This window comes from Vicugna pacos, chromosome 16, assembly GCF_048564905.1.
Source record: "Vicugna pacos chromosome 16, VicPac4, whole genome shotgun sequence".
NCBI lineage: Eukaryota > Metazoa > Chordata > Mammalia > Artiodactyla > Camelidae > Vicugna > Vicugna pacos.
The window spans coordinates 49,759,677-49,787,391 of record NC_133002.1 but is presented as its reverse complement, the minus strand read 5'-3'; the positions used below and the strand labels follow the sequence as shown (position 1 = coordinate 49,787,391).

General features: G+C 44.4%; 1 protein-coding gene across 3 annotated transcripts; it reads right to left on the bottom strand.

The window, feature by feature from the left end:
* DCAF7 (DDB1 and CUL4 associated factor 7) lies at positions 1-26,773 on the bottom strand. Of its 3 annotated transcripts, XR_001458500.3 has the most exons (8): positions 26,389-26,741; positions 13,115-13,273; positions 11,803-11,914; positions 11,285-11,403; positions 8,184-8,393; positions 7,128-7,245; positions 4,669-4,905; positions 1-64 (listed from the first exon to the last, which is right to left on the bottom strand). XR_001458500.3 is itself a non-coding variant. In XM_072939391.1 (7 exons), the coding sequence occupies exons 1-7, from the start codon at positions 26,524-26,526 to the stop codon at positions 18-20; spliced, it is 903 nt and encodes a 300-aa protein (XP_072795492.1). In that variant the 5' UTR covers positions 26,527-26,744; the 3' UTR covers positions 1-17. The 3 variants fall into 3 exon arrangements, 2 of the variants coding, with proteins under 2 accessions (XP_072795492.1, XP_006199360.1); XM_072939391.1 differs by lacking the exon at positions 4,669-4,905 and having other exon boundaries at positions 26,389-26,744; XM_006199298.4 differs by lacking the exon at positions 1-64 and having other exon boundaries at positions 4,444-4,905; positions 26,389-26,773.
* Between the last annotated feature and the right edge of the window lie 942 nt (positions 26,774-27,715).

Sequence of the window (27,715 nt, the reverse complement as noted above, 5' to 3'; positions counted from 1 at the left end):
TACATGTTCAAGTTTTATTACAAAGTATGATGGGCAGAAAATATGGTACTTCTTATACAGGAGGCTGAAACAGAATGAAAGGGTGAAAATTAGGTTTAATATACTCAGGAAGCAAGAAATAAAGTCATAGATATAACACTCCACTTTCAGGTGCCTTTGAAGTAGCCTTCAATGGAGATTTACCATCGTGGTTTCACATCACAGTGTTAAAATTTTATTACAAGCCCTGTGTATAATCAGTCCTGTGAAAATAATGTTTTAAAAAGAAAAATGGCTACAGTACAGTTCTGAAAGGGGCAGCTTCCTCTCCACCTGATCACGGGATGCCACGAAACCTATAATATAGAGGAAAAGTTTAAATATATAACAAATTAAGTTCAGACACACTAGGCTAAAGGGGACAGAAACTGATAGGCTAGAGCTTAACATTTCAGAGAACAAGAAACCTCCATTTTCTACACAGAGATGTGTACAATCATGCTACAAATTCACACTCGAGGGAGGAAGGATGGAAAGTCACTGACAGAGGGGTCATAAAATACACAGGAACCAAAGCAAATTGATTCAAATTTGACTCAAGCAAGTCAAAGCTTTAGCTGCACAAGTTTATAACACACTGTATTACCACAGTCAACCCAAGGTGAGAACATTTCTTTTAAATAGCAGATATCACAAGATCTTATTCACTGGGTTGTCCTAAAGGCGGGTACTAGTTAAGTTTTCCAGCTGTTACACAGACTGCCAACATCGTTCCTCTTGAGTTCACACTTTCATTAGCTTATCTGTTTCTGGTTTGATACACCAGTCCAAGCCTCCTGGGAAGGCACCTGCATGTCTCTATACTTACAAAGTCACATCCATAAAGTAGCCTGAGAGGAGCTGGCCCATCTCATGTGGCCACATATTTGACTTTGACCATTAGCAGCAATGACAATGGTGGGAGAAGAGGATGCAGATGGGCGAGATGGGTGACAGTCTTGGAGAGCCTGGCCCGGGTTCGCAGTGACTGCTCAGCTCAGCTTTGCTGCCGGGGAAAACCCAATTTAAATGCCAAGCATGACCCTCCTTCCTCATCCTGGAGTGCAGACAGTAAAGGGAAGAGTCTGCTTCAGGGCTTCTCCTTTAACGGTCTCCTTAAGCCCAAGCCAGGTAATAGAAGGAGTTGCCACATTCTCAAACTGGGGAAGGCGGAGGGATGGTACTGGGCTCGCCCTCCCATGGTAGGTAAGCCCTGCAGCTCCTACATACCTTACAGCCTAGGAATTCAAGGCTCAGGCTGCAGTAGGGAAAAAGGGGTAGGAAGGTAAGAGAAAGAGAAAAGGGAGGTGGGGAAAAGTCAGCATGACTGTTTACAACCGTTGCTTCTGCTCTCTACAAACCTACAACCAAGAAAAGCCACAGTCCAGAAGAATCAAGGGATTGCCAACACCTGCAGATTTCTACCACCGAACGTCACCAAGGCTGCACTGCAGCAGGAAGGGGCCCCTCTGCCCAGAGCTGTCATCCTGGCCCCACAGTTACCTAGTGTCAGACACCAGATGAACGGTCCACGCCAGCCGTGGGCCAGGCTCACTCCACAGCCACACAACGGACAGTCTGAATGCTTCTCCACCTCATACCTTTACTGCTCTCGGCTATCTTCTCCTTTGTTACCACTGATTTTCTCCTGCATCCTAAATCTCCTAAAATTCCAGCCACACCTATCATCAATAACTTGTAGTTGTCTCAACTTTTTCTGTTTCTTCCCAAATCTCAATCAGTTCTCTAAGAGCCAATCCTGTTCAATAAGAAATTCTCACAGGTTATCAAATATCTTCCCTCTTCAAGTCCTCATCTTGCAGCCTTGTTCCTCCCTGGAAAGAGAAGGTCCCCACTCTCCTGGGTGTAAACACTCAAGCTCTTGAAGGAGAAGGACTTGGACCCATTCACCAGCTCCCTGACGGGGAACCTGAGGCCTAATTTATTCAGCACCTCCCCCTCCTCTCAGAGCAGACAGGAAACAAAGGCAGCTCCTGCTGGGGGGAGGGGGGGGACAAGAGCAAGTTGAAGGGCCACCGCCAGGAGAGCCAGCGCCCTGAGGTGCCACCGAGGTCTTTCCAGTGCGGTGGGGCAGCTGCTTGGCTGGCACTCAAAGGGAGCAGGCGCAGAGCCTCCCACCCATTCTCTCTGGCTGCCAATCTGAGAACCTAAATGAATCCAACAAACACTTGCTTTGGAAACTACAACGGATTTCTGCTTCCTGGAGCACAGCTGACCAAGAGGCTTTCCAAATCCTGAGACCACAGAAATCCCCTCCTCAGCCACGAGGCCATCTGGCCCACAGCATAAGGGGAGGGTAAGAGAGCCAGGACTTCAAAATACCAGCATCCCAGTAACTCTGAGTGTGTGTGTGAGAGTGTGTGAGTGTGTGTTTGCTTAGGGAGACTGGGCCCATGTGGGATGTCAGGAGGAAGAGGACCACATTGCGGGCCTAAGGAGGGTGATGGGGCTGGGAGCCCACAGGGCAAGGGAAAACAAAAAACAAACAAAAAAAATGTTGGTTTCCAGAGTGAATGACAACCTTATCCAAATATACCCCAATTACTATTAACTAATGTTTTCTCCAAGTTGTTTTCAAGTTCCAGTTGACAAATCTCACCACTCAGACCAGGGAAAGTGCTGAAATGAATCTTAACTCAGAACTCAGTGTAATTAAGCACTGCCCCAACGGGACCAGCCCTCTCTACCACTCTGACATCCATTTCAGACCCTTTTCCACAGAAAGGTACTGATGGCCTCCTAGAGCAAGAAACATTCAATTTAGACTTGCTACCCTTGAGAGAAGGACCCTGGAACCACCAAACACAATGACAAACACAGGATGGTTCCGACCAAGAATTGTTTGCGTCACATCTCCAAACAGTGCAGTACAAACGTGGTGGTAAATGCAGGAGAGCTGACCTCCAACAGACAGCTGGCCGAAGAGCCCCCAAATCAGAGGAAAGCATAAAGGTAGAAGGGGAAATACCCTGACTTAAAAAAGAGCCTTTTTCTTTGGGATAAGCCCCTGTGTATTAAAGCAAAGAGCTCTGACTTTGGGGATACAAATACATCTACTTTTGAAAAGGAAGACTCAACTAAGAGAGTTTAAGGGCCCAGAAGAACAAAGCTAAGTGCTTTGTTTCTCAAGAGCAGGTGAGAGTCCAAGTGGACAAAACCCTGGACTTCAAGTCTGCTTCTCTCTACTCTCGGATGCTCCACTCAAGAGGGGACCTGGCAGAGCACGTCGAACCAATTATCCCCCCAAACTCTGAGCATGTCCCAAACTCTGCCTGCCCAAGGACTCACCTACTACCCCAATCACATGCAAAAGCCCCCATCACGGAACTTGTTTGTGTAACGGAAAACAGACACCCGCAGCCCACAAGTCCAATACTGCTCAGAACCTCACCTGGGGACAGGGCGGCTCACAGGGGTTTGTGGGGCTCTTAACTGGCTGACCCTGGGCCCTGATGCTTTCTTGCTACCTATTTAACTGACGGCCTGGGATCATCACAGCCTATTAGTCCATCCTGTGCAAGAGCAGACAGCCGCTCACACTCTAAAAGACCTTGTTCAGTCTAGACTGGATGCTCAGATTGTGCGCCTCTCAAGCAGGGCTCTCTCCGCTCACAGCGGTCTACACAAAGCGCAGCCAGTACACCACCAGTCACAGTCAACTACACAAACAGATACTGAAGTTCACTTTATACATCATTCTTGTCTGTCATTCAAGACATGAAAGAGAATGGTCAGGGCTTACATCTGGAGGGCAAGACAGACTCCTAAACTAGGTACTGGAAACGTGCTCTAAGCTCAGCTTTCCTGCAACTATTCCCCAGTCAGGCACCCCGTCAGCCAGTCCAGCTCAGCTCTAACTCGTGCCCAGTAGGTCCGGGGGTCTTTGACAGAGGTACTTCAGGGAGTAACAGAAGGCTTCCCACATCTGTTTTGGAGCCCAGAATGCCCTTGAGAAGAGCCAGGCTGAGAAAAGGTGTGAGAGTTGGCCGACTTCAGAGCACCAAGGTGGTTTGGGACTCCCCGATCAGGTACGTTCCGCTCAGGCAGTGATTCAAGAAGGCAAACTGCTCAAGGGGTCAAGGGCCTGGGGCCAGATCCAGGCTTGGAGGGAAGAGAGGAAGGTGCTAATAGGGAGGGCGATGAAACAAAGGAAGAGACCAGGGAGTAAAATTCTTCTTGTAAAAAAATTAGCCTGATAGATAAAAAATATACAAAGTTGAAATTTGCTAAAGACATTGATAACAGGAAGAAAGACAACTTCAAATTGCTATTTGTTCCCACTTAAGTGCTAACATGGACAGGGACACAGACTGCTGCCTCGGGCAGCAGACAGACAGGCAGAGACATCTGGACAGATGAACACAAAACACAGCCAGTGCCTACAAAGCTCATGAACACAACGGCTGACAAACAAATATACAGAGATTTTTAATTGAGGAACCAAAGGAGAAGAAGAAAGGAGAGAACATCTTAAAACTCAGCCCTGGGCTGAGAAGGCGCCACACAGCACTGAGCCCGGCACAGAGGGCAGTGGGGTGACTGGCCAGGAACTCCAGGAGCAGCTTCTGGTAACGGTGGGTGCAAAGCAATGAAAGACATACTGGCCACCGGAAACACGTTTCTTCTTACTTTGGGGGTGGGACAGAGGCGGAAACACACAAGCCCCTGCCCCATGGGCATGGCGCCACCAACTCTACACTCTGAGTATCTCCAAGCAGTTGTTGTAGCAGATGGCAATCCAGTCAGGCTGGGTAGACGCCCACTGCACGTTGTTGATCTCTCCCTCGGCTGTGTAGGCCAGGATAGGGTCCTCGATGGCCCGGGGCATTTGCTGGATATCCCAGATGAGAGCCTGATGATCATCCGCTAGGGACACGAAAAGCCAGCAAGTAAGCTCACGACTCAGGCAGTGAGGATACTGAGCCCTGCATTTTTGGATGAGTGGGTTGGGGGGGTTGGCATATGTGTGTGTGTGTCACAGTATACAAAGCATCTGTTCACCAAAACCCCAGTGAGGGAGGTTTTATTTTAAGCCCCCATTTTATAGATGAGGAAACTGAGATTCAGAAATGTTGAAGCGCCTGCCCCAAACCACAGATCTATGTGATCTGTGAGCGGCAGAGTCGGGACGCAAAGCATGGCCTCTGACTCTCAGGGCTCCATTCACTGCAGCAGAGCTAGCTCGGCAGAAGGGACTCAGATGGGCACCTCTCATCCGGGGCGGGCATCAGGAAAAGAAGACGGGATGGGATAAAAATGACCCCAAACGTGTCATTTTCAGCCACTCAGAGTACTTCAGTGATTAAAGGTCTCTCTCTGATGATTCAGTTACTTAATGGGATCCCCACCCCCTGTTTTACTTATACATCAACGACATGTTACGCAGATAATGAGCTAAAGTGCCGTGTGGACGTGTGCCCAAGAAAAGGGCCCTGGGAAACACCAGAAAGAGGGTAATCACCCTAAAAGTATATGTAAGCACGTGAAAAGTGTCTGGAAGGAAACCTGTCAACGTAAGAACAGTGGCACTGGCAGGGCGACCAGGTTATGAGTTACGTTTACTTCTTTCTAGTTCCTGAGTGACCTGTATGTGGTGGTCATACTACTTTCATGATCAAAATAAGGAGTTCTTAATTTAAGAGAAAGAAAAAGGCAGTGACCTTCAATACCACCGTGCCCTCTAGTCCCACCAGCCAACCTGATGTGAAAGCCCATCTCTGATACATAGGGGTCCGAATGAACTAAACCCTAACAGGCCTCCTCCCATGGCCTCATAACCTGGGCAAGGGTGTGAGGTGCTCTCCAGGGGACAACCCGTGTCAGGAGGTCTGGGGGCTTGTTTTGAACACCCAGCACTTCTAAAGCTCGAAGTCCCTCTTCCTCAACGAGCTCAACCGAGCATGCTCTTCAGCAACAGCTCCTTCAGCTGGCAGGACTCGGGGCAGGTGCAGTGCACACAACAGCAGCGGGTCCAGCAGAGGCAGCCGCCGGAAGCTGCAGATGGGCTTCTGCAGGGTGGGCCAGCACGTTCTCCTTTCCCTCTGTTTCCCCCTCCCACCCTGCCGACCTGCACCCCTGGGAAAAAGGGCCACAGTGAAGAAGTCAGGCTACAACCTGAGGTACAGAGGGAGGCAGCGGGCCTCTAACTGCTCCTCAATGAGGCAGACAGGCATGAGCAGAGGGCCCCAAACAGGAAAAGCTTCATGCCTTTCAAATGAATGCTAAGATGGCAGAATACCACCAAACTACATTGCTCCTTTGGCTCCATAATGAACAAGGAAATGAAGATGCTACTGATTAGTGAGGAGAGGAAAAGTATGTTAGAAGGAAACCCAAGGCACTGAAAAAAATAAGGAGCAGAGTGGAATCCTGTCTGTGTAGAATCAGGGGATAAGTGTTCATACAGGAGGGATGTGTACGCATGGATCCACCTAAGAAGGCATGGAAGGAGACACACAAGCTATTGTTAGAGTCACCTACGCAGACTGGGACTGAGGTGGAAATGGGAAAGGAAGGAGAAGACGAAGACCTTCCTGTTTTATACAGCTCTGTATTATGCTAATTTTTAATAACAGACGTTCCTAGATGGCCAGCATATTTTTAAGGGGTACTCTTCTTGGTCTGACAAATGGAGAAATGGGAACAAGTCACACACCACTAACCAGGCCAGGCTATGCAGCGCCCTTCAACGCACCCAGAGCTCAGTGCAAGGGGTATGTGCTTTTGACATCTCCCAGGGGATAGTCCCAAAGACTCAGTTACATCCAAGAGAGACTGCCCCGCTTCTCCATATGCTTGGATGAGTCCTCTGTGCCAATCTAGATTTCAGAGCCGCACAGTATGCAGCACAAGCCTGCAACTGATACACAATGTAAAGAGTATACAGATGCCCTGATACCACTGAAGGTTACAAGATCATCTGGAAATCTGGACTGCTTCAATTTTGCAAGTGTAGGGAGGCTCTCAATGGAGTTATTTGTGTAAATCTCTCAAACTATCCTTGGAACAGAGTAAGCATTAGAATTCTAAAGAGACAAGAGGAGATAGATCTTACCTCTCCCTTCCATTACTCCCCCACCAGCAATTACCTGCAGTACAGATATGACACGATGAATGTGGGGCCCAAGCAATGCCGTTGACACATGCTCGGTGGTTGTTTAACCTGGCGACAGGTGTGCAGGGAACTCGGACGTCCAGAATCACTACCTGAGGAAATAACAAGAAAAAGGCCCAGAAACTTCAGGGTATGATAGAAAGAAAACATAAGAAAAAAAATTTAAGTATAACTTGTTAATTTGTAGATTTAAAGATTCTTAAGAGAAAGAGGGTCTCGGTCCCAAAAGTATCTACAGGATTGAGGAAAAAGAAAACACAGACCTAGGTAGTTTATAGTCTATGTCATGAGCAACATAGGACCTTTAGGCTGATAAAGAAGGGGAGAGGCGGGAATGGGTAAAACAATTTTGTATAATTCACCAAGCCCCATTAGATGCCTGTGCTAAGAATTCTTTGCATGCTGAGCTGCGCAGGATGAGAGCCCTCTCCCCCGATCCCCAAAGCAGAATTTGAAATGTAAGCAGCCTGAGGTACTGGTTTCATCAAAATAAAATTAATCACTACATCATCTCCATCCACAATTTACCGCTTTCATCAAGTAACAGGCTTCAGAGAGTTGCCATTTCCATGTCTGTTCATTAAAGCTGGAAGAATCTATTCAGACTACAGCGGGGTAAACTGCCTGTTTCTTTACTCAGCACCAGAAGCATGTATGATTTGGTTTATTTTTTAGATACTGCTTTTCTTGGCTCTGACTCCAACTCTCCAAGTATTAAAAGTTCTTAAACACACAGTCCTTGTTCTAGATCAGGTTATTTCAATTTCAGCACCATTGACACCTTGGGTTGGATAATTCTGTGTTGTGGGGAGTGGTCCTAAGCACCAAGGATGTGTAGGAGCATCCCTGGCCTCCACCCACCAGATACCAGTAGCACTGCCCACTTCCCCTTCCCCGCTGGAAATATCTCCAGATATTTCCAAAAATCCTCTGGGGAGAAAACGGCCCCCCCACTGAGAACCAGTCTTCCAGATGCACTAAGCAGTGCCGGAGCTGAGCGGCAGAGTCTCTGTTCACCTGAAGTACTCACCTCCATTCCATCCATGGCCATGGTGGCCAGGTAGTTGGGGTCCTGCTTGTTCCAGCAGAGGCGAAGCAGTGGGTGATGCTGCGGGTCTTCGTAAATGATGGTGCTGTGTTCTAGATGACGGAGGTCAAACATCCGTACCGAGCCATCGGCACCCACAGAGGCAAACATGTCCCTGCCACCCCCAGCCCGGCTAAACGCAATATCATAGACCTGTTGGTGAATAAGAAGCTTTAGTCAGATTTAGATCCATCACTGCCCTTTCCTGTAGCAGGGAAATCTGCCATCCCCAGTGCATCTAAATCCCCGCTCATGACACAGAAGGAGGTAAATAAAGCCAAACAGCGCCTGTGAAGACTAGAGCCTGAGAGTGCTAACATCAATGACTTTCCAAAGAGTGAAGGTCACTCTGCTATGGAAATTGGCTGGCTGCTTCTCATATTCCTGTGTTCCAAGTCTTCTTCCAGCCCCCATGATGGAAGAGCACACACCCTGCTGACCAGCAGAGCACAGTGACTCTGAGCACGTGTTCTGTACGCTTGGACAGGCCCAGCGAAGCCAGAGCCAGTGGCTGTTTCCCACCACCCTGTCAGAGATCAAGTTGGTTATCTCCTGGGCCTTGGTGGCTTTCATTTGTGTGCAATCAGAGGCAGATCCATGACCACATCAAGGCCAAGATCATCGATTTGATAGGTGGAGGCCGCCCTCCTGTGGCCACTTAATAGCAGACAAGCTGGTTGTGCGGTAAAATCTGGACCTGAGACTCTTGCAAGAAACAGGTAGCCGCAGTTCTGAATCACAGGAGGCTCAGGTGTTCCTACATTTACAAAGAGGTTTTAATAATCGCTCTCTCGTCCTAGGACATGCTATTACTTCTCCTGGTTGGTTTGTGTTCATTAGTGAGTCAATTTAGGTTTTGAATCACAGTTTTCTGCATTTATTACTTGCTGCAAACATTGCACACCACTAACATCTATGAGAAAGCAGAGGCAGGGAGCTTCAGAGAAAGGGACGAGGAGAGACAGACAAAGCCAGAGCCAGACACAGGGAGACAGAGAGAAACTGAAAAAGAAAAACAAAATGCCAAACAAAATCCATCTTCTGGGGTCAAGGACAAAACAGCTGACTTCCAGCAAGACATGAGTGGAACCTCTCACTCAAACCATGGCTCCAGCCTTCTTGAGGTTCCATCTACTAAGGGACCCTGACAAGCAAGCATCTGTTTCTACTCAGCCTCATAAATTCCTTTTCCTCTGGCTCAGTATGAGGGAATCACACTTCTCTTTCTACAGTAGGAATTAGGAGTAGTTCAGAGGGGACTTGGGCCGGTCATCACAAGGAGGCCTGACAGACCAAGGCCCTGTCCAGCACTGACCAGCTACATGAGGGCTGGGGCGTGTCTATCAGTATGTGCACCCCAGGGGCTGGCTCTCAGTAACTCCCAGGAACGGGGCACCACGGCAGCATCACTAAGCCATAAGGAGTCCACAGGCAACATGGCCGAGTGTGTAAAGCTCTCTCAGCTTTGCTGCTCCTTCCTCTGTGCGCCACTTGTGTATTTCCTCATAAGCCAAGGGAGGGTGACAACTCCCAGATATATGCTACCCTCTTCTGCACCAACCCACCAGGCAGCAACAGGAGCCCCTGACCAAGTCTTTACTTTGACAGAAAGAGGTGGCTGGAAAAAATCAAAAGTGCCAGGAGGTCCCACTGTTTCTCTCAGGGCGACCATCCTTAGGCTCATTCCTTCAAGGCCAGGGTGTTGGTCCAGGGCCTGTTTGCTGTTAACATCCATTCCTGGCCCTTCCCTCTGGTAGGGAGAAGCTAAGGGATTTCTCCTCTCTCTGTTTCTGGAAGCTTCTCTGGCAATGGCTGTGCCCCCTCCATGGCTCTAGCTTTTGCCAAGTAATCCCAGCCCCTGGGCTCCAGGAACCCTGCCTCCTCCATTGGCCCCTCTGGCCTTCCAGCAGTGGCAGGTTCCTGCTGCTCCTGCTCTCTGGATCACCTCACTGTTGCCTCATGGTGTGGCTTCTCACTCTACCATCATCTGTGAGCAATCTCCTGTATTAAATCCCCTCAGTTTAAATATTCAGAGTAGCTCTAGTTTTCTGGGTTGGACCCTGACAGAACAGCAGGTTAAGTTGTCACATAACTAAAATGTAGCAACCTGTTCCACTCGATGCCAAGAGGGTTTCCAGAGCTTTCTTACTGGTCTTCTCTGCAGGGCAAACTCTTCCTTTGCCCCTTGGTTTACAGCAGCCAAGTTCAGCAGACTAGTAACAGACCTTACCATCGGGAGCACAGAAAGCCAAAGAACAACCACGTACTAAGAATGATAACCTGGTTACCAACCTCCCATTCTGTGGACACCCTCAAGTTTCTGACCTAAGGTCAACGAATCTGTACAGACATTAATACTCCTCACTATGCAGGGTGAGGTAGAAAAAGAAACACTCTCTGTAGGAAATTTCCTGTAATTTTGCTGGTAGAGTACCAGCATGTTCTAGAAGTTAAAGATTTGTGATCATTTTCCAAAATCACTCAGAAGAATGCTTTGATTAAGATAATTACAAATAGTTCCCCTCGGCTTGTCCAATAAACATAGAAGAAACATCACTATCAAAATAAACCACGTTCAACTCCAAAGAGTACTAAAAGTGTAAGTATTAAGAGAACATACTAGAATTTCATAAAACAAGTTTAGAGATAAAATGATGAATCAGGTTTGTCTGCCAGGAAGTTTTCCCTCTTCCTGACACCCTGTTTTCAAAAAAAAAAAAAAAAAATTTGAGACAAGTGTAAGATTATTTTTTAATCACATCAGGTCCAATTTTGTCTATAAGAGATTTCGTTATTAAAAAACAGCAATCTCTGGCACAAAAAGAAAAAAATAGACTGTAGAATACGTTGTTTATATCAGCTCAAAAAATGCACTCATTTACAACAGTGTTGTTTTCCACTGTTTTGACACATTACTACTTTCAATTTAGCCAAGAAGACGTCAGCATTATGTTATGATTTTCCACATCATCTGCAGAACAGTGAGAGAACAGTCTGACCTCACAGGGAAGGCAAAGAAAGCAGCTGTGGAACAGCACCCTTACCTCTTTGTCATGGGCGATCAGCTGGGTCTTCACATGGCCAGACACGAGATTCACTCGCCCCAATACCTGCCCTGTCTCCAGCCCCCAGATGGTACAGGTCGTGTCAATGCTGGAGGTACCTGGAAACAACCAGTGCAAGTCAGTGGCTGACAGGAGTGAGGTTCCCATGCAGGCTTCCTTCCTTGTGCCTATTCATCTGTTCCGCCCAGGAGACAATATGCCGCAGATACTTCCTGAGTACAGGGAGGGTACCAGGAGAGCCCCAAAGAGTCAAGTGTTCAATCTGTACCCCAGGGCCTTAGACTCTGACTGGAGAGACAAGGTATCCGCGTAAGGGAAGCTCGATTCTATATAAGGAATTGATAACCACATTCCATATTTAGCCTCTTTCCCACTTGGCCCCATTTTAGGATGCTGCATGACCTGGGCCCCTGGTTGAAAACTGGCCCAGTGTTATATCTGAGAAAAATGTTTCTCTGCTTCTTTAAAATGGAATACACACTCCCTCATGCCTTTACCTAAAAGATAAGGATCCACCTCATTCCAGTCAAAGGAGGTCAGAGGCGCACAGAAATCCGAGTTCTTATTATTGTTTAGCAAACATTCCAGCCTGGTCTCTGTTTCGCCAACCTGAAGGAACAATGATTATTTTTTTTAATCCGTCAGTCTTATCCACACAAAAAAATCTTTCAAGTCTTTTTTAGACAATATCTTAGTAAATTTAAGCCATGGGGACTTCTCATCATAAAGAGTTTTAATAAAACCCTGAGGAACTAATTGAATGCTACTTCTTTCTAAGCTTTCTCCTCTGCTCAGTTTTGTTTTCCAAATTTTCACCCTCAAATCCTTCTAGATGATCCTTTTCATCCCCAAATCTTCTCACCTTACCCAAACCAGAGTCTTTGTCTCCTGCAGGCTGGGCACCCAACTCCAGGCTACAGGAGATGCCGCAGGTGATGAGCTCAGCTGAGAGGGGAGGTGAAGCTCCATGATCCACTCCCACACTTTACTAGGGTCAGTATTTTGTTTAATTTACTCAAAAATATCCTGGCCGTACATAAAAAAATAATACAATAATGCTACTTGCAGCAACATGTATGAATCTGGAGATTGTCACTCTAAGTGAAACCAGAAAGAGAAAGAAAAATATCATATGATATCACTTATATGTGGAATCTAAAAAAAAGACAAATGAATTTATTTATAAAATGGAAACAGACTCATAGACATAGATAACAAACTTATGGTTACCAGGGGAGGGAAGGGGGGAAACGGGTGGGAAGGGATAAATTGGGAGTTCAAGATATATAGATGCTAACTACTATACATAAAACAGATAAACAATAAGGTCCTACTGTACAGCACAGGGAACTATATTCAATATCTTGTAGTAACTGATAAATGAAAAAGAATCTGAAAACGAATACATGTATGTATATGTATGACTGAACTATTATGCTGTACATCAGAAACTGACACAACATTGGAAACTGACTAAACTTCAATTAAAAAAAAAAAAGTCCTGGCTATAAATAGAGTAAGAGGCCTCTAGTATCCCCACCCCCACAGAAGTCTATTGTCCATACATCACTTTAACTGAGACTTGAGTGTCCACGGCTGACTGCAGCCAGCAGCAGGGCTTAAGGAATCCTGGCGAGATTTACTAGGAAATCTGCTGAGCCAAACAGCCCAGATCCACTACCACTTGTTTCTCCAGGGCTGCAAGGATACTGCCTCCTACCCCAGTCTGTCCTCCGTGACGCCACGCTGCTAACAACAGCAAACACGGAGAAAGCTCGTTGGTCTGGCTGCCCATCAAGCACTGCTTACCCTCCACACACGGAGATAGTCGCCACTTGTCGCCAGCAGGTCTGGATAGACGCCTTTTGTGTCAGGGATCCACATGAGCTTTGTGGTGGGGTACGGATGGTCAAAGGTGTTTCGGCAAATAAACTCCGAACTCTCTTCATCTAAACCAACAAGCTGAACCTGTAACATGACAAAATTGAGCCATGTAAACATTTGTTTCTCTGAAGCAGTATCAAATATAGCAGATTCCTGTCGGTGACAGAAGTCCTGAGCTGCCCTACACTCAACTGCAGAGTCAGGAACCATGAGAGAGGACATCGAGGCCAACCATCCCACTGCTCAGAAGAGGAAACCCACACTCAATGGGCTGGGCTACACTGAACAGACTGCAAAGCTAGTAAGAGGCAGGGACATTTGAATACAGGTTCTCTCACTCCAACTTCTGCACTCTTGATCCTACACCATAGAACAGCATTATTTGCCCAGCTGGTTACACCTTCCCCCACAACCCCTGAGGCACTTGACAATGTGCAGCCATGGTTGTAGTGACTCCATGACTGGAAGTGCCGTAGGCATTTGGCGCCCAGGGGCCAGGACTATCAAACACCCTGAGGAGTGCATCCAACAAAGTAACATCTCACCTAAAAAGGCAATCGTGCACACTGCTCCTCCACCCCTTCATCCTCAACACACATGCTGGCTAGTAACATGCTTACAAGTAAGGGTGTGCCAAAGGACCATTCATGAACCCAACCACCATAACTGGCTAAAAAAGTGGGTGCCGTTGATGAGAAAGTCCCATCTGGTTCTGGCCACTTTTTCTTTGAGTCAGTTTTGGACCAATATTAACTTCCATCCTTTGCTATAAAACTCAGTCTAGCTCAGTAGGAAACGTCAATTGCTACCCATTTGCTTATGAACTTCCACCAGCTTGAAGATGGAGCAGTGGGGATTTCTGGACGATCCATAGTGAAAGGACAAGCACTAAAGGTAGAGCAGAAAAAGAACTCCTGCTCTTCCTGCCTTTCTGACTTCAGTCTCAGATACCCACACTTCTTTTTTTTTTAAATTTTATTTAGGTACAACTGCATACAATAAAGTTCACTCACTTTAAGTGCATAGTTCAGTGATTTGGGTCTTTTGTGACTGGCTACTTTCAACATGATGCTCTTGAGATTCATCCATGTTGTATCAGCAATGTCTTCTTTTTAAATTGCTGAATAATACTGCATTATGTGGATTTATTTACCTACAATTTATTTACCCATTTACCAGCTGATGAACTTCTGGGCCATTTCTAGTTTAGAGACATTATAAATATTGCTGCTATGAACATTTACGTGTAAGTAGACCGCCAACCCATTTTCTATAGCTGCTGTGTCATTCTGCATTCCCACCAGCAATACAGCAATATGTGTTTCACATCTTTGTCAGCACTTGGTATCACCAGCTTTTGAACAAAAGTCACTCTAAGAGGTGTGTGGTAGTATTTTACTTTGTACTTCCCTAATAACTAATCATACTGAATACCATTTCATCTGCTTATTTGCCATGCGAATTTATTCTCTTATGATTCTGTTCAAACATTTTGTAGTTTAAAAAAACTTCGTATTTTAGATTCACAGAAATACTGGGCAGTAAGTACAGAGAGTTCTCATATACCTTCTGCCTCCACACACGCACAGCTTCCTCTGCTGTCAAAATACTTGCACCAAAGTGGTACATTTGTTACAAGTGATGAACCTACACTGATACATCACTATCATCCAAAGTTCACGGTTTACATTAAAGTTCACTCTGTGTTGTATAACCTTTAGGTTTTGACAAATGTTTAATGACATGTATCCACTGTGACAGTATCACACAGAATAGTGTGACTTCATTTTTTACTGGGTTCTTTCCTCAGTTGAATTTAGGGAGTTCTCTGTATAGTCTGGATACAAGTCTCTGGTTATGCACTTTGCAGGTATCGTCTCATAGTTTATGCCTGTTCTGTCATTTTCTTTCAGTGTGTTTTGAAGAACAGAAATTTTGAAGTTTGAGGACATCAGTTTATCATTTCTTTTCTTTTACAGCTCCATGCTTTTTGTGTCCTAGCAAAGAAATCTTTGCCCAACTCCAGCTCATAAATATTTTCTCCTGTTTTCTTCTACAAGTTCGGTAGTTGCAGGCTTACATTTAGCATACATTTATGCTACATATGCACATACATGTAGTATGATCCATTCCAAGTTAAATGTTTTATATGATGCAAAGTAGGAATCAAGGTTCAGTTTTCTACATGTGAATGTCTGATCGGCCCAGCAGCATATGTTGAAAAGGCTGTCCTTCCTCCTTTGAATCACCTTGTTGAGAATCAATTGACCATGTATTTGTGCATTCATTTCTGGACTCTCTATCCCGTCTCATTGATGTATATGCCTGTTCACTGACCAGGATCACAATGTCCTGGCTACAGCAGCTTCCTAGTGAAGTCCTGAAATCAGATAGTGTCATTTCTCCAACCTACTGTTCTTTTTCAGAATGGTTTTGCTATTCTATATCTTTGCTCTTCTGTGTAAATTTCAGAACCAGCTTGTCAAATTCTACAAAAAGCCTGTCGAGATTCTGATTGAGATTGTGTTGAATCTATATATCAGTTTGTTAGGTTTTCTTTCATTTCTCTCAGCAATGTTTTGAAGTTTCCAATGTATAAGTCTTGCATTTCTTTCATTAACTTTATTCTTAAGTATTTTATACTATTATAAATGGAAGGGTTTTTTAAATTCCATTTTCAATTGTTTATTGCTACTGTATAAAAATACAATTGATTTTTACCTATTAATCTTGGATCCTCTAACTTTGCTAAATTAGTTATTCGTTTTAATAGCTTTTCATAGATTCCTAAGAATTTTTCTATGCATATTTATAGATCTTGGCATCCACATCTGACTTAAAAATCCATATGATGACTAAACCTAAATATTCATTTTTATGGAGCACTCACAGGCTTTCAAAATCTTGTAATGTGCTGGGGGAGATAAGCTATGAAGATATAAAAGGAGAAAAAACCCACTGCCCTAAGACAGCAATAAAAGCGACACCACAAAGTAATATATTAGCTGCTTATTTATGACACAGATATAGTTCAGAGGAAAGAGCAATCATTCAAAATAGGCAAGTGAGGTAAAGGAGCTGGGATCCAAGCAGTCTTCAAGGGTATGTGGAAAGGTTGTAGGGAGGCAAAGAAAGGGAAGGCATTCCAGGCAGATGGGACGGAAGAACGAACTAAATGGCCCACTTGATGGCAGCAAGAAAACCTGTTTGAGAGGAACCATCTGAGAGAGCAGCGCAGAGGCTGGGAGTATGTGCCTGGGGCAGGCTGGAGAGCCCTGAAAGCAAACTGAGGACAGAGGTGGGCTTTCCCCTGTGAAGGCATCTGAGAAGCAGCGGTAGGACCAGGAGTCCTCGGAGGTGTGAGAATGAGGCCTGGTAATGCCCTGCAGGACTGACTGGATCCAGGAAGAGGCGGGAGGCGGGAGCTAAGTCCAGAGACCCACAGGGGAACAGGTGGGAAAGGTTTCGGGCCTATGGTGACCAGCAGTGAGAATGGCAGGGGATAACCAGAGATGGCTGGAAGAGGGATTATGACAGAATAAATAGTTTTTAAGGAATTAAAAAGTTGACATTCTGACCTCTGCAGAAAATAAAATGTAAAGAAGGAAGATTCTAAATGGAACAGGGAAAACTGGTATCAGGCTTGCTGGGGGAGGGAGGAGGAAATAGATGAGAAGCTAAATTTTGTGGCTCATTGAGCAGAATAGAGAATAAGCCTCTCATATAGTTTCTGAGCCAGATACTTCATTCATGTATTTATTCAAATATTTACCAAGTGGCTATTAGGTTTCAGGTGCTGTTCCAAGTGCTGGGGAAATGGCAGCGAGCACAAAAGACAAAATCCGTCTCTCTAATCAGAAATGTAACACTGCGAGGTTAAACTAGAAGAGAAAACGCTACACTCACTCCTAAACGTTGCTTTTCAAGTCACCGGATATTTCTCCCCAAACCTCAAAATGTCAGATCCTGTGAGCATCTGACACTTAGGATCCACTTAACCAGACATTCAAGGCTTTCCACCACTCAACCCTAGCCTACCTTATCTTCCACTTTTATTTATCTGGTCAGTGCTTCCCATACCCTTCTTTATGCTGTCTTCATGCTATAAAATCCTCATCCTTTCTATCGACTCAAATCCCGCCCAATGTTAATAAGTACAGTGGCATCAAGCTTCCAGGGCTCCTTATGTACCTACCACTCGCTAGCAGCTGTAGGAACTTGGACACGTTACTCAACTTTGCTAAACCTGTTTCTGATCTGTAAAGTGAGGATATTCACAATACCTACACCCCACAGAGTTGTATGTAAATTGCTTGGTGTAGTGCCTTCCTCAGTGTACCTATGAGCTTTTAATATTACTACATCCCACCTCCTTCATAAACCACCTGCAGTCTTCCTAGTGCAGTGAGCTCTCAGTACTTATCCACACCACCCCTTTGGTGACTAACCCCATACTGCATCACTTACATTACTGTCTCCTGCTGTTTTGCTTAGTAAATGCCTTAAAAAGAGGGCCTGTGTCTTAATTCTGCTTGTACTACCAACAGTGATGGTTTCCGAATCTGGCTATCAGATTTACCTAGGCTCCCCAACTCTAGCCCAAGATTCTGATTCAACAAGTGTCAGGTGGGGCCTAGGAGTCAGTATTCTTAAGAACCTCCCCGGTGATCCAATTCAGCAACGTTTGATAACCTCTGCACAACAGCACCCAAGCCGGGGAAGTCATGAAATGGCTGGATTTAATCTTTCCTGATCTTCCCAAAGACTTCATGTGTTCGTAGACTCGTGTTTTATCTATCCGTAGCCTAACTCACTTAGTTCTTCTGCTCCAAGTTGCCAACCAAGTATTGAAAGGAGTAACAATTAGCTTTCACTGTTATTCAATTTTTTGTCCATATACACAGGTGTTAAAAATTTAATGAAAGCAATGTAAGTTCTCTGCAAATATTCACATAATACAGAGTGAAGTGGTAAAGTCTCCCATTAACTTCATCCTCAGTTCTACTTATTGACTCTCAAACCACAGTATCTTTCTGAATGGTTCTCTGTACATCTATATATGTGTATATATATTATGGGTTAAAAAAAAAAGATAGCCTTGGACAACAAAATGTATTCTGCAACTTGCTTTTAACATATCTTGGGAGATCTCATGTCAGTACAGATAGTGCTACCTCACTCTTCCACAGCAGGCTGTGGTAAACACACCATAATTTAACTATTTGTAGTTACTGTGATTTGCTATTATGAACACTACTATGTACACATGTGCAAATGCTTTTATTGGACAGACTGCTAGAAGTGTAAACTATTGCATCACGTTTTAAATGTTAATACCACAGGAACAATGAAATAATAAACTTGTGTTGTTTTAAGCTTAAAAAAAAAAAGTAACAGATTCTGTCTAGCAGCCTTTGAAAAGGTGGCTTCCATTTACATTTTCATTAACAGTAATATAAGAGCTACCATTTATGCATACCTTTAAAAACACTGAAAATAATCTTTAACATTTTTGCTAATATGATGGATAAAAAATGGCATTTTACTACTGAGGATGAACATATTTATTATTTTTACTTCTGAATAGCAATTTTTAATATCTGAGTGCTTATAATGGACAAAGTATCAGCATTATGCTTAAAGCTTTACATGCACCTCTTCATTTAATCCCCTCAACAGCTCCATCAGGTCAGTACTATCATTTTTCCTACCTTCATAATATACTGAGTAAGAGATGTGAAGTATCCTGCCCTGGATCACAAAGCCAGCTGCCTTTTAAATATAGGCAGTCGCATTCCACTACCCAAGCTCCTCACCGCTATGCTGAAAAACACCAACTTAAAACATTTGCCCAGTTTATTCTATTGAGTTGTGTCTTTTTCTTTCCTGATTTGTAGGAACTCTTATAGATGGCCACTGTGCCTTTATTTGTTACATACTTCCTTTGGTAAATTTGCCCATAAAAACTCTGAGGGTGGTGGCTTTTTGACAAGATCGGGCGTGTTCAGGGTGGTATGGCCGTAGACAGGGTGGTGGCTTTTTGGAGGGAGATCTTTGAGGAACTGAAAGATGAATTTCTGCCCCATCCCCCTTGGGGAAAATACTAAGGGTGAGGAGTTCTGCTCTCCCAACCCCGCATGTAACTAGCTCCAACTGCTAAACTGGTTGGCTGGAGCCTGCGCCAGGGACATAGGCCTCCTCCCCAGCAGGCCTGAGAGCCCTTCGTGAGGCAGGCACCACAGCTCTCTTGCCCTCGCACAGCCTGCTCCTGCCGGGACAGGCAAGGTGGCCTGCTCACTACGGGTCTGGCCACTCTTCACTCCAGCTTCTCTGCACATTTAACTGAGCGAGGGACGTCAGTCAGGTTGGGTCTGCCCATGAGTTAGAAGTGGAAAAGCTGAAAGTCTCACTTAGGCTTTAAAGCCAATCTGCAATTTTCCAACTCACTTTACCAAGGAGTCGCACCACATTAGAGGTGCTTGTTCAGCTATTAATAAGAGTGGGGCTAGATTTCTCCTTTGGTGATTATTATTTGTCCATATAACCCCCTTGATAGGACGCTCCCAAGGGAAAAGGGGGTGAGTGACAGAATTTCAACACCAAAATTCTACCCTGAACCCCTTACCATTATGTCCTCTATCATTTTCTTGATCATATTTACAAGTCTTATCTATATTTTAATGATCTTTCAATTGGGTTTATTTTATTCTTTATATGAACTTTTAGATTGTTAAGAGAATTATAAAACATGTGACTACTATATCAAAATATAGGTATACCAGAAAAGGTTAGTAACTCCCTCCATTCCATCCTCAATATATCACACTATTAATTTAGTGTGTGTTGCTTCTACACTCTTCTCTAAGCTCAAACAGATTTATGCACAAGCAGAAGGTTTTCCCGCAACTTTTAGAAAGACAGAATCCTATAGCCAATGCTATAAATCTTCTTATTAACTTAACAAAATAATGGGCATCCCTCAGGTCAATATGCAGATTCAACTCATTCTTTTTTTTTTTTTTTAAGTTTTTAGGGAGGGAGAGGTATTTAGGTTTATTTATTTACTTATTTTTAGAGGAGGTACTGGAGATTGAACCCAGGACCTTGTGCGTACTAAGCATGTGCTCTACCACTTGAGCTATACCCTCCTCCCTCCAACTCATTCTTTAATTGATGCATAGTATTTCACAGAATAAATGTACAATAGTATATGACCACTCCCCTAATGGTGTACACTGCTTCCCTTTTCTGGCACTACTTCTTACAAGCTTCACTTCTGGAGACCAAAGTCCCAAGAGTGTGATGGCTGTATTAGAAGGTACTTGCATTTTAAATTTTAGTAGATGCCGATTTACTTCCCTAACAGGCTGTAGCAACTCACACTGTTACCAGCAGTAAGTGAAAGGTGTTTACTTCCCAAACTGTCGGCAATACTAGAAGCAGTAATTTAATTTTTATAAATTTGAAAGGGAAAAGTAGCATCACAGGGTCAATTCTCATTCCTTTTAACTACCTCTGAGGTGGAGTATCTTTTCCTGTTTCTTGATCGCTTGTATTTTCTCTCCTATGAACTGACTATTTGTACTTTGTTCATTTTTCTATCATACCAAGTAAATTAGCTCCAACTAGGGTGTCATGTTTTGAAAATACTTTTCCTTGGCCTATCATTTGTCTTTTGACTTTGTCCACAGCTTATCTTTTCACAAAGAAATGTTCTATTTGTATGTACAGCTGACCTTTGAACAATGTGGAGGGTTGATCTGTGCATAAGTTAGTATGCGAGTCCTCCGCATCCTTGGATTCAACCAACCACAGACCCTGTGCAGTACTATAGTATTTACTATTGAAAAATTCCCACTTACAAGTGGACCTGTGCAGTTCAAACCCGCACTGTTGCAAGGGTCAACTGTACTACAGTCTGTCAGTCTTTCCTTTACTTGACTCTGGACTTAATGATTGGCTTAAAGACTGCCTTCTCCTCTGCTCACCCTCCACTTCCCCGGTACAAATTTCCTAGTCAATCTTCTACTGTGATTGTGGGAATTTCCTTTACATTTAAATATTTGATCTGGAATTTTCATATATGCTGTAAATTAGAGGGCTCTAATTTTTTTCTGCCAGGTGGACAATTATGCCATACAACTTATTAATTTTTCCTAGTGAATTAAAGTTTTATCTTATCACAAACTACATTTCTGTGTATGTATGTGTACATACACATAGAAATACCTTGGAACATTCTATGTGGTTCAATCAACTATATGTGGCATTTGCTATAACTACACCAATTCCAGTATGTTTATTCTGATCTGGTATGGTAAGTGTTCCCGTTTTTCAAAACATTCTCTCTCCCCCACTCCTCAACTGTTGTTGTTTTGGGGTTTTTTTTTTTTTACATCGGTATATATTTATTTTTAAGACTCTGGAGACAGACAGCATCCTAGTTCTCGCCCTGCTCTTACCTTCTGTGTCACTCTGGGGAGTTACTTAGTATGTCTTGAGCTTTAGTATCCTCATTTTCCTGTATGTTCTGATACACATTATTTTTATCAATCAGTTGATTTCCCTTAACTTAAAAGTATTTTTCCCCTTAATACACAATTTTTATAAATTATCTTTTTAAAAAAGTGATTTATTTTCCCAATGGAAATCTTATACATTCTTAGGTATATTCTCAGGTATTTACAGCAGTACAACCTATAATAGCTGCAGATCTGTAGACACTGCTCCATACTTTGTCATCAAATGTGGCTAGATTTCTCCCTCCTCTCTTCAAGAGGATGCGATCATTTTGCCTGGATGTCCAAAAGATTCTTTCTTCACTCTTAAAATGTAGAAACTTTCCTAGGAAAGTTTTCAGTGCCAATTGTTCTGTGTCCATTTTTCTTGAGACATAGTTCGGGACTCACGGGACCCATCACTTCAAACATTTGTTCTATAAAGTCTTCTTTAACTACATATTTGAGTTTTTGTGTTTCACTTCTTTGATTTTCTTCAGAGACACCAATTATACCTAAGTCAGATCTTCTTTATTTTCTGCATCAATTACATTTTTATATCCATTTCATTTTCTCAATCTGTCTTCCCTATCCTTCACTGTTTTCAGCTGTTTGTATTCATTTTTATTCTCTTTCCAATGTGGCTTTTACTCCTGTGATAATTTTTGTTTTCTCTTCCACTATTTTTCTGGGCTCTATCTGTTCCTGTCACCATGCCTTATTTTACCTGATCTCCTATATCTCTGCTTGGAGTTCTTTATTTTCTTAAGCTCTTTGAGTCTATGGTGACAGGACGGGCCATTAATTTTCAACTAAGGTGAAAACATTTTTCTAGTGTGGATACTTTACTTTCCACTTGTTTCCCATTTCCCCCCCTCCTTTCTTATAGTATCTCTCTACTGCTACTGTACTGGTTCCTTTTGAATGAGGCAAGTTCTTTCTAGATGATCTGAAGCACATTCCCAAGGAAGAAAAGCCAGGACCGTGTTCCAAGTTAGTATAAACACATGAAGCTTTTACATCTCCCCAGTCTACAGAGATGAGGTGCTGTCAAGCTGCTCACAATTCAATCTCTCTTCTAACCTGCCTCATCTAATGCTTACAGAGATGATGGCACATGTGTGTGTCTCCTTGTACAGTGTAGCCCCCCTCTCACCCAAGGTGTCAAATGAGGTCTGGAGAAGCTCCTGCTGTCCCAGATAAAGGATTGTTGATTTTGCCCATCAAAATCCTACTCTGGAGAACTGTGCTCTTCTGATTTGAATCTGCAGTCACAGATATTCTTTCGCAGCATTTTCCTATACCCATTTGATTTTCATTATATTGCCATCCTTCCTCACTTACTGTGGGAGCATAAGGAAAAAGTATGACTTTACTCATCTTTTTGTCAACATTAGGTTACTCCTCTGCCTTTTCCTCCATAGTCTTCCCCATCCTCCTGCTAAACTTCCTCTATCTCCCACCTCCACTGCCTTCCTGCAACTATTGCTTCACAACACTTTATCCCAACATGTGAAACAAATGCCCCTACAAAGAAAAGACTGTGAAGCAAGATCACTTTTACTTATTTTTAAACTGTGGCTATCACTATCAGATGTCTCCCAAGGAGTAGATATGATATATAAAATATCTACTCCTTGGAGGCATGACCACATCTTGACTTTCAATTACTTTCATGAATAACAACATAAATTACTATTCGCATTACTCATACCTTATATTAAAAAAAAATTAAAGCTGCCATGTCTATTTTGTTACTATGCTCCTTGAGGGAGGAAACTGTGTATTCCACTTTAATTACATACAGTTCTAGCACCAGAACATGAAGGTGAATGCAAATGTATACATGTGTGTGTGTATATATGTGATTTTTAAAAAAGCCCTCAAGTTATCTAAATCAATATACCACTCTTGTCAGATAAACATTTTCCCACAATTGTTAATAAAACCAAAATCAGCCAAGGCAAAATTCTGTCAGAATAACCCAGCTTTTCTTGGTCTATTCCACTTGTCTTCCCTTTAAGCCTGTTCCTGACTGACTATTGTTGATCAATGTCTGCAGAGAGGTTCTGCCTTGTCAGACTTTGAGGTGAGTTCTGGCATAGCACCCAACACCCCCCCACCCACCCCTGTCCCCGGCGCCCCGGGCTGCTGGCTCAGAGGCTAAACAATCATCTCTGACATCACAGCCCCAGGCAGACCAGACTATCTATTGAACACAGATTCATTCCTTGTTCAAATCACAGCATCTCCAGTAAGTCTGTGTAAACTAGGTTAGGGCAAAAAAGCAATAAAGCAGCAAAACTTTTATCCAATGCTCCCATGGAGGAATTAGTTCTCTCACTGTCTAGAAAACAGGAAGGAAGCATTCAAACCAGAAGTTTTAGACTTTAAATTCCTCTGCTGACAGTCTTGCCAGGGAGGACTGATGGAGCACTGCAAAATACTAAATATCTACAGAAATACTTACGTGTACTAAAATACTTTCTTTTGATTGCTGCCAATGTTACAGCTTCTAACAAAGGATACCAAGCATCATCACTATGACTAAAAGACACATGTAGGTTCAATACATATTTGTTGACTTAATGAACAAATGAATGAAAATCCTCGAAGTCTGCCACAAATACTGAGAAATGAAAATTTATATGCCAGAGCCAAAATCATTGTGTGCTAAATAGATAAAGTACCTCTGCATTAAAGATCTCACAGAAATCAACACAGCCTGACAAGGCAAGCATTTATCCCATGTGTACTTCAAGTACAAGGCAGTCTTATCTAAGTTCACTACCAGTATTCTTCAAAAAGCATCAGGTATACCTACGGTTTCTCTCCTCAGAACCTCAACAATGTTTTCTAGATGCTAAATCATAAAATACAAATGGTCAGCTAGTTAAGTATCAGGGCAAAATAAATCCCACTCACTCAGCCAATTTTATTCAAAATCAACCCCGAAACATACAACTAAGTGGAACAGAAGTCATCTTTCCCCATAAAACAGGGTAAGTACCACTTGTCTAAAGACCACAGACATTGTCAAAACTCAGGAGACATACCAGAGTTATTGCCTCTAAGCCAGGTAGAAAAAGAGAAAATATGCTTAAACTAGCGCATTACAGTACCTGGAGTCCAATAACAAAAGTTAAGAACTCTGACCTAGATAGGTGGGGGCATTAAAATAGTTTTAAGACGCTAGATTGCCTACATACATGTAACATGTATCCTTATACTAGTGCTCTCAATTTTATTAATCCAGCTTCCAAATCAGGACCCCGACTTCCATTCTCAACTCTGCTATCTACCACAGGCCATAAGGAAGAAAGAGGTTCAAGCTATGTCTTGTTACTATTCTGCTTTCTGTAGGCAATGGACTGCAAGATCAATGTATACTCCCTGGGATTTGTTTGTAAATCGTGTATGTGTGATCCCTGGGCAATGAGAGACCATCGTTTTCATCAGTTTCTCAAAGGGGATTCCAAAAAAAAAGTTAAGACCTAACTCTAGAGAAACAGATGTGCTCCTGAAAACTGTAAACAAAATTACAATGTCCAAATGTTTATTTACAAGACCTTTATGTGTAAAAAAGAACGTCTTTCCTACAACAAACAGTGGGTCAGAAATAATAAAACTGACCTGTGCAATGCCCCACAACTAATCAGTGAACTAGACAGGACCCAACCCGAGAGCACCTGGCTTTCTTCCCTGCACCATGTCTGTGTCCACACAGTTCATTCTTCTTAAGTCACAGCGTTCACGGTGTCAAGTAGCTGTACAGGCTTTAAACACCACTAAGCATGGCTCTCAGTTGCTCTGATCACTATCAGTCACAACGTTTACTCCAATACAATAAATGGAAGAGATTATGGAGCAAGGGAAAGAAAATGCTTCCGACGGACTTAACAACTTTCAAAAATAAGTTTATGCTGCACTGCCAGCTTAAAGCTTCCTCCTACTATCCGTGCTTCTATAAAGGATTCTCAAATTGTGGATGTCCAGAAAGACTTAATACTCAAGGCTCGAGCCCAAGAAAAGATCTGGCAAGTATCATCCTTTTCTATTCGCAAAACAATGGCGGGATCACGACCATACGCCAAGATTTCTAAAAAGAAATCGCTTGGAAGAGGTTGAATATGAGGCTGCAATAGCAATGGCAATCCCGGCAGAAGGGCTGAGGAATCCTTGAATAGTGCCTGGGGGTGGGAGTAGGGGGCGGGGAAGCCTGCGCAGTAAACAGTCCTAATAGAAATCTGGCGTGGCCAGGAGTCAACGACCCTTAGCTGAGGCGCCAGCATTTTCTTCACAGCCATCACCCCCTCATCCCTCTTCCGCCCCCCAATTGAAGCAATGCAGCAGGAGGCGGGGGTCAGGAGTGATAAATGGCATAACTTTTGGGTGTAAACTCGCGTTTGAAACCTGTTTCCGTCACGAAATAGCTGTGTGACTCGGGCAAGTCACAACACGGTGCCTCAGTTTCCCCATCAAAAGATGGGGGTAAACTACACTCCTGACTACTCAAGAATGCTGCCAGGATTAAATAAGAACGAGAGCGAAACCCTCTGCACAGGGCCAGACACAGAGGAACCGCTCCGTGGAGCTACGGCAGGTCCGCAGGAGGGTCCCGGGGTCTGGGCTCCAGCCCGAAAAGGGCGCTCCCGGGGCCCGCTCCCCGCCAGCGGGGTTCCGAGCCCCTGCCCGGCCCACCTTGTTGTTGTACTCCTCCACGAAGCTGCCCAGCGCCAAGCGAAAGCGCTTGTCGGGCCGCACGCTCCAGTTCATGGCGTAGACGGTCCAGGGCGCTTCATACTTGTAGATCTCCTTCCGCTTGCCGTGCAGGGACATGGTGGCGGCGGCGGGGCCGCAGTGAAGGCCCGGACGGCAGCGGGCTGCGGCGGGCGGGGAGAGAATCGGGCGGGGAGAGAATCGAGCGGGGAGCCGGGATTGGGACCGAGGGGTCCGAAAGGAGGCGGGGCGGGGGCGGGCAGGGACGGCCTAGCCCGGAAGCGGGGCCGCGGCGACAGACAACGACAGCCGGGCCCGACCCCCAGTTTCAAACCTGCTTCGGCTCGGACAACCACCACCTTCCGTTCGAGACCCCGCCCCGCCTTTCGGAACGGAAGCCGCGGGTCTCCCGCAGCGGCGCCGGCCGTTGGCTGCCTGACACGTCCTTTTGAACTATTCCTTCTCCTCATTGGCTATTGTGCCGGCAGCTTCTGAAACTTCCTCACCATTGGAGTAAATGTTTGTCATTCCAACTACTTGCCCCGCCTAATTCCAGAGGGGCAGGCACTTTCACAGCGCCAAAGGTCATTGGCTGACACGGATGTCAGTCAGAGAGATAACGGCGCAGTGCGGGTGAATGGGGGCGTGGGTGGCATAGAAGCCAGCGTGCGGGTGGTACAGGCCTCCAAGTTCTAGGCCAAGTCTCTGGGAGTGGAACCTCTTGTGTGACCTGCTCTGACTTCCCCACTGCAGCTGCTGTTCCGAGCGGCTTCTCCACGCTGTCGAGTAAAAGCGAAAATTCTGCCGTAAGGGAGGGCCTCCTGCATTTCGCGGCACTGAGCTCTGCGGCCTGGCGGCCTGGTCTGCTCCAAACGGAAACTACCTTAATTCCCCGCTCTGCCACCCACTCTTTAAGGGAAATAATTTTCTCCTAGCTCTCTAAGGGGCAGTCCGCGGACAGGCTGTTTGCAGACGGACCCGCCAGTGTACTCAGAGCCAGGCCAGCTTCAGTCCGGCTTTGCTCCGCTTTCCTGGCGGTTCTGGAAATGCTCGGAATTCTAGGGTTGGTCTTAAGCAGGCAGCAACCCGACCAGCGTGGCTCTCAGTTTTTGTCGTTTCCCATTCTGTCCTTTCCCCCATCGAGGGTCCCAAGGCAAATGCTAATCTAGCCCTAAATACATCTGTGTCTCCAGTTTGAAACGGAGCAGGGTCCAAATCTGAGTAACATGTCTTTATAATTTACATGGTTTCCACTACTTTGATTTCAACAAAACTAAAGGAGGATTGTATTGTTAGACGATATCATTAG

What these genes read in the sequence shown, in the direction of transcription:
- DCAF7 (XM_006199298.4), bottom strand. Translation starts at nt 26,526, where the DNA reads ATGTCCCTGCACGGCAAGCGGAAGGAGATCTACAAGTATGAAGCGCCC. An exon ending in TGGAGGAGTACAACAACAAG is followed by an intron (nt 13,274 to 26,388) that starts GTGGGCCGGGCA and finishes GTCATGTTACAG; the next exon opens with GTTCAGCTTGTTGGTTTAGA. An exon ending in GTGTCATATCTGTACTGCAG is followed by an intron (nt 4,906 to 7,127) that starts GTAATTGCTGGT and finishes TCGTGTCCCTAG; the next exon opens with CGGATGATCATCAGGCTCTC.